General features: G+C 47.4%; 1 protein-coding gene across 1 annotated transcript in view; it reads left to right on the top strand.

Moving 5' to 3' along the window:
- The window catches only part of TTLL11 (tubulin tyrosine ligase like 11), a 190068-nt gene that overhangs the window by 140401 nt on the left and 37143 nt on the right, over nucleotides 1–12524 (top strand). Inside the window, 1 exon segment of the mRNA XM_036329905.1 lies at nucleotides 9853–10041. Coding sequence (XP_036185798.1) covers nucleotides 9853–10041 — 189 coding nt within the window.

The following is a 12524-nucleotide window of genomic DNA, read 5'->3' as shown; positions in this document are numbered from 1 at the left end:
CCGGGCTCACTGGGAAGTGGGCATGGCTCACCCCAGGGCCCGGCCGCCCCACCCCAGAGCCATTCAGGCTGGACTCGCTAGGAGCACACCCGCCAGCTGCCGGGGCGGAGGAGACTGTCTGTGAAGGCAGGCGTATTCTGGGCTTGATCTGCCTGTAGGGGCGGAAGCACTCTACTCGGATCACATCCCTACCCCAGGGACAAAGGAGAAGACAGCTTTCTGTGTCTGCTCCCAAGGAGCCTCTGCCTGGAGGATCTGGAGGAGTTTGCTTCTTTGGCCCACATCCCCCCTTCACCTGCGGGACTGCAGGGAAAGTGTCTGTCACATTCTAATTGCTGGTCTGCCTTCTGGCCCTCTCTCCATCTCATGCCAAGGCACGGTCCGCTCACTTCACATGGGATGCTGCTCAGGTGCTTTCTTATCTGAGTTGGAATTAAGTTAAGTCCAGCGAAGTTCAGTCCCAGGGATCATTGATATGTGCACAGGCAGTGCATTTCCCACTCGAGTTCTCAGCGGCCAACTGCAGCCGATTAACGTGGGGAGAGAAATTGCAGGTTATCACTGGACCGCTGCGGGCATCCATATGCATGAAGCTCGGGGACCTGACTCCCTTGCAGAATTAAGCATCACCTTTAGAGGGACCAATTTCAGAGAGCTCGCTACTCCCCACCTCCACCTCCCCCAACTGCTAGCTGCCGTAGATCTGCAGGCACCAAGGAAGCCAAGCCGCTTGGGCTGCCCACAAGCAATCTGTGTTCTCAAGGGGTTTGATGGGCTTCTGCCACTTAAGATATTGGTCACATTTAGAAATATTCAGCTCCAGTGAACATGTCATGGCTGAGTATAGGAAAAACATACCATTTTCTCTAGAGCTTGCCTGAAACAACAGGCTTGTTCCTGAAACAGATGTTTTGTGAAACCCACTGTGACAGGCTCATCAGAGCAGGAGCCGGGCCAACACTTACTTACCAGCCTCACAAGGACACAGACCTCTCTGCCGACTTCCGTTCATCCTCCACACCTGGGCTCGGAGCAGATACTCCCTGTGGCTCCTCCTTCTGGCTCTTGGGTTCTGAAGTTAAACATTTTACAAACCTGATATTGTAGACAGAGGCAGTTCGCCAGGGGTGCCCTGGGGAGAAGTTTCCAAGATAATGACTCAGAATTTCTTACTTTGGTTCAAGTAACTCGTATGGAGGATCTACAGTGCACCAGATAGCATTCTAGTTGCTTTTCAGTTACATGATCTCATAGTAGCTCTCTGAGGTTACCCATTTCAGAGATGAGGAAACTGAGACCTCGTATGTATTGACTTCCTAGGGCTACCATCAGATGTTACCATAAACAGAAATGCAATCCCTCACAGTTCTGGAAGTCAGAAGTCTGAAATCAAGGTTTGTAAGCCCTCCCTGAGGGACTCTCCCAGGAGCCAACCCAGACGACCTTGGGCAAATTGGATCACCACTCTTGTGTCTCATACAAAAACGGGAGTCCTGATGAGAATCATGGTAACCTCAAAGGCTATAGTGAGGATCAGAGGAGAGCAGGTGCTTAGCACACAGGCATGAAATCAGCAAGAGCCCAGGCACCTTGATTCCACAGCCTCTGTGGAACCGCAGCACTTACTGCTTCCGCTGCTCCGATTCCCCAAAATATTTGAATCAGAGCCTCTGAATGTAGAGGGGACAGTGGGAGCCTTCTGTACAGGTCCCCAGAAACTAGGGTGAGGAAGAGAGGAGCCAAAGCTGACTTGAGGGTTTTGAGCTTGGCTCCCTGGGAGGCTGAATTTGCCAATAACAACATGAAAAAGGCAAGAGGCAGTTTGAGGGGGTAGAGGGGGTGGGGAGCAAATCATGTTCAACTTGGATGCAAATGGGATGTCAGAGTGGATTTGACTGGATGGACTTAAAAGGTGACTTTTAAAAGCCAAACAGAGTGAAGAGTGAAGGGAAGAATTGAAGCACTGTCATGGATAGAGCCTTTAGGGAGGCAGATGCTAATCAGGAAAGAGAAAAGGAAAGGGTCAGTCCTCACCAGTTTGTGGTCATAGCACTCAGTTTTCTTGCCTGTAAAATGGGCACACTGCTTTATTCTTCCCCAGCTGCATTAGACCACAGATGGGAAACATAGACTGGACACTGCACTGTAACAAGAGGCACCGGTGCAGGTGCGAGGCCGCCGTTCTCCAAATGCCGAGCATGACACAAGGCACAAAAGGCGCTTTCCCTCTCTCTGCTGAGGAGTCAACATCTGCTCGTTCACGGGTTTGAACTGGCCTTTCTGGGAGCCTCTACATCCAGTTATCACCAAAGGACTACATGATAAAAACTGGAATTCCGCCATTCCCTGGCGAGGGGTGTACTTTTACCAGCAGTTTGTTTTTTTTTAACAGATGAGAGTACTTCTCTCATGAACCTGGTCCTTCATCCCCACACCACCACCTCCCCAATGTCCCCCTTGCTCCCTGGCAGGACAGGGTAGGTCAGTTAGCGTTGCCATGACCACCAAGAAGAGGCCAGCTCTGACTTCAGCTCACTGTTCATTAGTAGGGAAACCAGATGACAGACTTACTTTTGTTTTCTTTCTGGGAGAAGGAGTCCCCACCACATGCCCGTTGGCATGGAGACCTTGTATCCCCACCAGGTGAGTTGGTCAAGTGGGATATTCATGTGTTTGAATGGTGCTTGGAGAGGCTGCTGTGAAAGAAGAAAGTCAGGACTGAGTGATTCTGGCCACTGTTGTCCCAATAAATACACTGCTCATTAAGGCTATCCCTTGAGGGGGTGGCGAGTGTGCAGCAGTCTCTAGACCCTGATTTCGGGAATGTTTAAATTGTCTCGTATTGAGCACCAGTGATATGTCTGGCATTCTTCACATTTCTTTACATGTGGTGTTCCATTTAGTGCCACTAAAACCCTGTGCACCCATTTCCAAATGAGGAAACTGATGCTCAGAGAGGTTGAGTACCTTCCCCAAGGACACTCAGCTAGTAATTGGCAGCACTGGAGCTAAAACCCAGGCCTGCTTGATGTGTAATCCCTACAACTCTGCCTCCCTCCCTAACCTTATTCTTGAACTTAAGCAATCTCTGAGAGTCTCTCGAACCATCAGGGAGACATTGCTGAAAAGATGTACCATGATAACTAAACATTTAGTACTTCTGTGAGAAACAGCTCTGTGAACTGTCTGGATGTCTGCTTGGGGAATTGTGCAATGACAAGTGAAATTAAATACTTTAATGGATTTTGACAACAACTCTATGTTAGGGGAATTCAAATTGCATGAAGAAAAAAGTTGGACTTGCTCTCTGGACCTGATTGCTAATATGCATGCCTAATTTATTAGCTGCATTTTTTTTTAAACCTAATTTTGTTAGGATCAAAGTTCTTGAAGGAAAAGAACGTTGTGGACTGGAGGAGGCAGTTAAATCTTCCCGGAGGAGGTTGGGCTTGTGCTGCTCGGTGTCCCTGATTTTTGAGGGGGGTATGCTATAAATGTGTCAAGTGAGTGATAACTACCATTTCTCTAGCACTCCAGTCAAACCCCTGCCTCTTGTTTTATGTCATCCCATTGCGTCCAGTTTTACAGAAGAGAAGCAGGCTGAGCAATAGTGCGACTTCCCCAAGGCCATTCAGTTAGTACAGAGTGGACCCAGGATGACTATTATTCTTATTACCATAAATTACTTTTGTTGTATTATTACGCTGAGCAATGTCTTTATAGAACCTTAAGCTGAAAATGACACCCAGAGATTACCCTGTCTGTTTTCTTGCCTTTGGGCAAAAGGACACCAAATTCCTCATTTATTTGTCCTAAAGAATATGTATCTTACACAGTCGTTTCTCAGCACATCTGCTTTTGCATCACCTATTAAGTGGAGAATACTATGAGGGGAACAAAAATGGATTTATTTTCTTCAGACACACAGTCTATGGGAGAAAGAAGCCACGGGCTTCAGTGGCCATAATGGGAGTTTAGAAAATGACAGATTCCACAAGAAAGGAAGTGCTGTGGGAAATTGGAAGAGAGTATATCTGGGTGGGAGGGACCAGGGGAGGCCTGTCCTGGCATTTGAAGTGAGCTTGCAAGGACGAGCAGGATTTGGACCTGGCTGTGGGCAAAAGGGTGAGCAGGACATAGGCAGCCAGGCCACAAGGGAATCTTGGGGTCATCTCTGTGTGTAAATGAGGTGGCCCCAGGAGGCTATGCAGGGCAGGAAGCAGGTCAAGGACAGGCTTAGGTACCACCTCCCACTAAGGGCCCTCAGAGGAAGAGCAGAGAACAGGAAAACTCTAGGAGAATGCATGGGCACAGATGCATTCAGAAAGAGTGTCCAACTGCATCAGATGCTATGAAGAGCTGAGCTGGAGAAAGATCAAGGTCGATGGTTATCAGGAAGTCCATGGTCAACTCTGAGAGAGCAGTGTGTTTGGAGCAGTAGAGACAGAAACCAGTGTGCTCACACTGAGGTCAGGCGGGAGTGGGGTGCGTCACGCTACCAGGGTGTAGGCTGTGATTGTAGTCCCCTATTGGGGGGCCAGCAGAGAAACCCCTGGGATTCCCCTAACCTCTATTGAAGCCTAGAAAGAACAGGGTCACACAAGTCAGACCGACCCAGGTTATCACATGATACCGTTAGGTGTGTGACCTTGAGTACTTCATTTAACCTGACTTTAGCTTTTATAACAACATCTACCCCCTATTGAGTGCTTACCGCATGCCAGGTATGGATCTAAATGCTCTGCATGTATTCACCCATTTAATTCTCACAGCACTGCTGTGACAGGGGTAGAATTACTATCCCCATGAAACAGATAAAGACACTAAGACATTCGTAGGTTAAGACCCTTTCCAAGGTCCCCAGCTTGTTAGGGACAGGATTCCAACCCAGACAGTCTAGCTCCAGAGCGCAGGTTAATATTTCCCTCTTAGGGTCTCACTGTGGCCTAACCAGGATAATTAATGTGTTGGAGAGTTCCTGGCCCATAGGGCGAGCTCATAAGAGTTACTCTCCTTATCCCCTGACCAAGTGCAGATGCAAAGTCAGGGCTGTATTGCCTCAGACATGAACCTCACTCACACTAGTACAAATCCTATACAGGGATGCAAACGCCACTAGCCCCTGGGACACAGTCCACCTTCGGTTTTGCATTCAACACCCGGAATGTAGGGTTGACTGGCAGGACGCACTGGCCCCCCTTGGTGGGGAGCACCCTCAAGGCAAATCAGTGGCAAGTGAAATTCACAAAGCTACCATTTCATCGGAAACCTGAGGGGGAAGGATATTTGACGTGGGACACGCCTACTGAATGCCTGGATCCTCATCACTGGGCACACAGTATACAAAGGAGAATTAGGAGCCCTGTAGAAAATGAACTAGGTTTAGAAGAAATTGAATGCCAAAAAGAATTACAGTCTCAACAAAAAATAACTTCTACACATGGTTTTCTCCCTATTGTCTGTATTCACACAGCTCTAGACTTTGGTACAGAACTGTGTTTAAACACTAAAATGCTTTGTTTTGCAGATAGACACTGAATATGTAATTAAAAGGATCCCTTCATTAGCAGAACTAGACAATGAAAGCCCAAGTTGGCCTTCTCTGCTAATTTTGGAGGTTGTAAAAGAGAGGCTAATACAACCGCTGATTATGGTTGTCACATAGTGCCCTGCTGTTCTCCAGAGATAGACAGGTCTTCCCAGTAATCGGCAGCCAGAAGCAGAGGGCTGTGGTGGTGTCAGGGTTAAAATGTGGCCTCTGGAGACAGCCACCCGTTTCAGTTCCAGCTTATCACTTAGGCAGCCCACTTAACTCTCCCAGCTTCGGTGTCCTCCAACGTAAACCTGAGCCAATTATTGTGTCTAATTAATTGAATTGTCATGAGAACTCATTGAAACAGTTACTATATTTACTGCCAGATATTCTGAGCACCTACTATGTGCCAGGAATGTATTGAGGCTAAACACCGTCATAATAAATGAGAGCACTGCCTGCCCTCCCAGCTTTCAATCTAGTAAAGGAAACAGGCATCAAACAGTTGCACAGATCACCCTTTCAGTCGTGATAATGACTGCGAAGAAAAGATGATGATGATGATGACGATGATGATGATGATGATGTTGATGATGATGATGTACAAAGTCTGGAAGGTTATCTAGAAAGGGATGGTTGCTTCTATCTCCAATAGCTTTGGGAAGCTTTTTGGAAAAGGTGGCATGGAATCTAAGATGGGAAGGATGAGTGTTTTTCAAGGGAAATTGGAAACGAGCATTTAAGAGAGGAGGGAGTGGTGTGCAATGTGGAAGACAGGGCAGTAAGCAGGCAGTGACCAGACGTGCCTGCCCGGTGGGGCCCTGGGCAGCCAGCACAGACAAGACTCACAGTTTGAAACATCCTTCTCTGGGCTTCTGTAAGAAGCTAGCACGAGCCTAATCGTCCACAGAGAGACGGGTGGTGCACTCAAAGGGCTGAGGAGGGACTTGGCAACCCTTTTGGGCAAAAGAATTCTTGGCCCTGCCTGCCGGAGTGGCTGGGAGAGCCTGGAGCTTCTCCCTCAGTGTCAGAGTTCTGGCGTCTGGCATTTCAGCCCAATAGTGATGTTGTTTTCTCCTTTTTTCTTTTTCTTTTTTTAAGGCTCTGGACAGGGAGTCAGGAGAAGTGGGCCTGCCTTTGCCACCACCTCAAGCAAGTGGCATTGCTTCGACTTCCCCATAAAGGAAAATGAGGTCACTGCTAGTGCCCCCCTAAGCCGCAGTTCAACTTGCTCTGTATGTGGAGAGAGGCAGTTACTTTGTGGCATTGTTTTGTGGCATCAATAATCCTCAGTAGAGAGCCATGGTATCAGATAAGGGGCAGATGTTCAGTGAGGCCCGAGAAAATGGTGGGGCTTTAGTTAGCTTGGGACAAGAGGCAGGTGCAGTCCAAGCTTAGGCAGTCTGCAGTGAGATTCCCCAGGTGACCTGGCTTAGAGGAACAGGGCCACTGTCTGGTGTCCAGTTAAAGGGGCTTTGGGGGGGAGGGGGGGGGCGGGGCAGAATGTCAGAAATTGGTTAAGGAAACTCCATACTTTCCTGAGTTCCCAGAGCTGTATGCCCACCTCTCACCTTGAGGCTGGTGACTGGACCGGGGGCCTCTCGCGATGATGGCATACGGGAGACAAAGATGTGGTGAATCTAACCAAGGTGTCTCACAGGTATTGAGGCTGTGCTAAGCATCATGCATTCCTTTGCTCTGTAATTACATCAGTTCTAAAGGTTAGTACCATTATTATTCCCAGTCTACATGAGAGGAAACTGAAGCTGTGAGGTTATCTGACTTGCCCAAGGACACCCAGGTGGAGAGTGCAGAGCTGGGATCTGCACGGAGCCTGAGCACCCCCTGCCTCTCACTCGGACCACCTGGCAGCACCCCTCCCTGGCCTGTGAGACGGCACAGTTCACTAACTGCCCGAGCTCTGAGACAAAGAGCAAGAGGGACAAGGTGGCGATACCGCTCTGGGCAGAGGGGCAGAGCAGAGCCCTGTTAGAAAAGTAGCATATGGGAGGTCTTTGTAAAATGAGTTGTCAGTTCCTTCATCCGGAAAATGAGAGGACTGGGCCCCATGAGCCCTGAAGGCCTCCTAGCTCCACAGTAGTGAGCTCTGGTCAGTGGGAATGGGGGCCATAGAGTACGTCCTCGTGAGTGTCCTTGTGTTCATGCGTTGCCTGGCCTGGCAGGAAGATGCTCCTGCAGAACCCGGGTCAGGCAGCTCTGGGGATCCTCCCGAGCAGGGACAGAGACCTGATCTGCTGCTGCTGCCAGGCCTTCGTTAATTCACAAACGCAACAAACACTGTGCGTCAGTGATTCGTGTGAGCCCATAGCTGATTTGTTTGGCAATCACAGTGGAACAGCCCCACTCAGACAAATGCGGGTCCCTCCCAGGGCATCACACTGAGGGCAGTTACAAGCCTCTGAGCAGACTCCTCTGGACGCTTTCTAGAAAGGCTGTGCTTTATCCTAAACAGTTGTGTGCCAGGCTTAGGCTCAGCACCCTCCCAGCCACTCTCCCTGGTAAGCCTCACACCACCCCATAAGTCAGAGACTTCTGTAGGGGAGGAAAAGAGGAGTTCAGAGAAGTTGTGTAACCAGGATGAGTTGCAGCGTGATAGGGTGGAAAGCATCTGGGCTTTGAACTCAAATAGATCCAGGCTCAAATCCTCATCCTCAGCCATTTAATAGCGGAGTAGCCTTTAGAAAGTGGTTTAACCTCTCTGAAGCTGATTTTTTTCTCATCAGGAGAAATAGGGCCAATGGGGCCACTTGTAGTACCTAATCTATAGGCTCATTGCCAGGGTCAGAGGAGATGTGACAAGTAACCCACCTGGCCCTCGGGTGCTCAGTGCCTGGTTACTCCCGTGCATGGAAGCGGCTTCGTGCAGTAGTTAGAAATAAGGAACTCTGCATCCTGGGTTTCTGTCCCTGATCCACAACTTGTTTAGTTAGTATCTTTGTGCCTTGGTTTCCTCATCTGTAAAATGGAAGTGATGATAACTCCACTTCATAGGATTTTGTAAGATTAATTGTTTTTAATGACAGTTCCTGGCACATAGTAGGTAGGTGTTACCAGTACCATCAACACTGTGTGTCGCTGTTGGTGTTACGCGATGCTATGGAAGAAAGTGGACAAGTGAGGTGGAAGTGGCCAGGCAAGTGTTCAGAGGCCAGCAGATGAAGGGGAGCAGGTGGGAACAGACCCAGTGTGGGTCTAGGTCAGTGATAGCGAACCCATGACACGCGTGTCAGAGGTGACACACGAACTCATTTTTTTGGTTGATTTTTCTTTGTTAAATGGCATTTAAATATATAAAATAAATATAAAAAATATAAGTCTTTGTTTTACTATGGTTGCACATATCAAAAAATTTCTATATGTGACACAGCACCAGAGTTAAATTAGGGTTTTTCAAAATGCTGACACGCCGAGCTCAAAAGGTTCACCATCACTGGTCTAGGTCTTCTAGGGACTTGAACATCAGACAAAGCTCTCATTCAGACTTTTTCCTCATCAGTTTGGAAACACATGCTTCACCCATTCTGTAGTCTGTCGCCTTCTCTTCAAATAGCATAGCATCACCATCAAGCAAATGGGGCCTCTGTGATGGCAGACATTTATCAAGTGACAGAGCTGGGCGACATGGTAGTTATGTTTATTTTTAGTGCCTTCATCCTCCAACTCTTTAAATGAGCTGCTGGGCTAATTTAAGGGACTTCTGCCACACATAGCTAGCAGTTTCCTCAAGAATGCCAACGTGCATTTGAAATTGCAAGTGACTGGGGGGACAGGTCTCAGCCAAATTATAGGGGAGGAAGCCCGCTTACCTCCCTTGGCCAGTGCAGCCCACTGCCCACCAGGCTCTCCTGCTGGATCACAGGATCGCTGGGAACATGAGCCAGGGCATTCTGTCCCCCATGGTCAAGCAGTTACCAGTCATCTTTCAGCTAGACTTCAGCCGGCATCAGCATCAGGTCAGGGCTTCCTAAAACAGATTGCCTGCTCGCTCACAGGTTCTGAGTCCACAGGTCTGGAGTGGAGCCAAGAATGTGCATTTCCAACAAGCTCCCGGCTGATGCTGATGCTGTTGCTTCAGGGACTGACCGTGCTTTCAGAATCATTGGCTTGGATGTTCCAATAGCTTCCTGGCATCATCCATCCCCAATCAGGGACCATCCCGCTGATAGACTCCTTCGTCTTCACCGCACTTCTCTCCCTAAAACCCACCAAATCCAAGCCCCCTTGTCTGATATTCCAGATCCCATAAGACCCAGGCCCACATGGGCTTTCAGGTCATATGCCCACCTGTTTCTCTTCAGGCATACCGCCTCCTGCCGAGACCCAGCAAACCTGCTCTTTCCACATGCTCTGGGCCCCAACTCTGGACACTCACGTGGCTACCTCCACCTCCTCAGTGATTACAATGGATGGGGCTTGTCTTTCCCCACTGGGTCAAGTGCTTCTGGACTGTGTGCACGTCGCCTATGTGTCCCAGGCCCCAGGGACAGGTAAGTGCTTGCGGAGTGGTTCATGAATGAATAAATTGTCAAAGGGATGCTTAACTAAAAACGGAAAGTATTTCTCTGAGAGAATTCGAGTGCCTTTCCTGAATCGGCAACTTTTCCTTGCTTTGTCTGCCTTTCTCTGTTGTTAATTTCTGGGAATATACACAGCTTATACAGAAGAAGAAAAGTCTTTGGTTTGATTTCAATCAAATTATTAGCATAAGAATTATATAGTGAACTAAATATAAAGTGTTTAGTGAGACAGTCCTTAGTATAACCTCTGATTCCACTATTGATTTGTGATGTTGGGCATGTATTCAGGTTCTCTGGGCATCAGATTCCTAATCTGTGAAATGGGAACAGTTTCTACCTACCTTTTAGAATTGTTATGAGGGGGCAAATGAAATGATATGTTGCTTGGCACAATGCTTGAAATATATGTAGCAGGTCCCCAGTAAATACTGGTGATTTTTGACAGTTGCTTGCCAGGCAAAATAGAGATTAGGTGTTTTTTCACAAGAGTTTTAATAAAAATAATTCCATTTTATTGAAAAACGATAATAAACCATTCTGAGATGCTTTCCCCTATTTTAATGAATCAAGGATACACCAAATTCAATTTTAAAAAACTGCCCCAACGGACTAATAAACTTGATTTATATTTTTTACTAATCACTTCTATTTCATAAGCCCGACATTTCCATTAAAGTGCTATTAAGTAAAAACAAGATTTTATAGTATTTGTGATAACCTGGATCTCAATGTGATAACTGAAATTATCTCCAGCAAAGATACTATTCCTCATTGTTTTATTTCCTCTTATATATCAGCTATATCTTTACTACCTTCTTCCAGTCGAGTAAAACCCTTTCCCCCTGAATCTGTGGTTTTGAGTCCAGGAAAATGGCATCTGTGGCTTGGAAGGCCCTTTTCATCTTGAGGTTGTTAATTGGGATGCAGAAGAAAGGGAATGGTGCTCATCCATCCGCTGCGTGCTGCGGCCCTTGAGAGAAACATGAAAGGCTCTGGGGGCAGGTGGGACGCAGGCTGTTGACCCTGGAGGGAGACATCCTCTAACATGCCATCGGGAAGACCTGAGAGGTCCCCATCACCAGGACAACCAAGCTAAGGCCACCACGCTGGAGGGCCTGCTGATTAAATGGCCCGTTGGTATTGATGTCTCCCTAGGATTATGGTTTCTTCTCTAAAATGACATCATTGTGAGACTGTTCTGGAACTAGAGAGGGTTCTGCAACATTGTGAAGGTACTGGATGCCATAGGGTCATACACTTCAAATACTTAAAAATGGTGAGTGAGTGTTATGTACATTAGACCATAATAAAAGGAAATCGATGATGTCATTGGACAGAATGACACCAAGGCTGCATCTAGTCACACGTGTTGTTTCTGAGGGAGCACATCACTTAGGTCACCTGACTGTTTAGTCAAAGACAGGCCATGCAGACACTCACTCCTTAATTCAGTGATGGTTCAGGCACACTACGAAGCATTGCGTGTCCATGAGAAATTGAGCTCCTGAAAACATGTTCAGTGCCACAGGAAGATACTTACAGTGTGCAAGAAGAAGGATTTTAACTGTGCGTCATGTGATCCTAACTTGACAGATAAATCAAAACGTTAACACAGTTCATCCCTGACTCATGGGGTTACAAATGGTTTTGATTCCGTAATACATTTCTCAAGTTGTCTACAAAGGGCATGAATTACTATTAGAGCCCATAAAAACGATTTAAAGCAAACAATAAATAGCAGTACTTAGGGTGTTGTAAGCCCCGACGTGCATGTGATGTGCTGCAGAGTAATGATGGCAAAATGGAGTGAGCACTGGTGAGAAGCACGGGTTTATGACTCGGGGCCAGCTGGGGCGCAGAGGTGCCCCACCCTGCTGCACCTCAGTGTCTCCACCTGGAACAGGGGTGTAATAACCACAGACTACCTCACGGGGCTGCATGAAGAGCACACGAGATCGTGCAGGTGGGACAGTTGTGTCGATTGACACATTTTCTGAGCTGTTTCCCTGGTCACTAAGTGTATTCACACTGTACATTTCCGAATCTTCCCTTTAACATCAACTTAATGAGTGCTTACAAAGTCGGTGCGTACCACTTATCTAGTAACTTAAGCGCTAACTTCCATCAGCAGTGCTGCTTGCTTTTTCTCATCTTTCTTCCTATAACCTTAATAGGAGAGCATTTCATTTCATCTGAGAAGGAACCACCTGACTTTTACTTCCTGCCTCCAGTTGAAGGAGATGAGGATGAAGCCAGTTTGGCTGCCGGAAAGTTGCGCCCCCTGGGAACCTGGGCCGCTCCCCTTTGCAGGAGGGAGCATTTGTGTCCCCAGAACACTGTTGAATTTTCTTGAATATCAGAATAATTTCATAAAACATCTTGACTAAGGAATCACAGCAATATAACCATTTTTTGTACGAGTTCCAAATAAGAAAATAGTTAAGCCCGAAAAT

The sequence above is a fragment of the Myotis myotis genome, unplaced genomic scaffold (assembly GCF_014108235.1).
Source record: "Myotis myotis isolate mMyoMyo1 unplaced genomic scaffold, mMyoMyo1.p scaffold_m19_p_12, whole genome shotgun sequence".
Lineage (NCBI taxonomy): Eukaryota > Metazoa > Chordata > Mammalia > Chiroptera > Vespertilionidae > Myotis > Myotis myotis.
The sequence above is the reverse complement of the archived record's forward strand: the minus strand, read 5'-3'. Positions and strand labels throughout refer to the sequence as shown.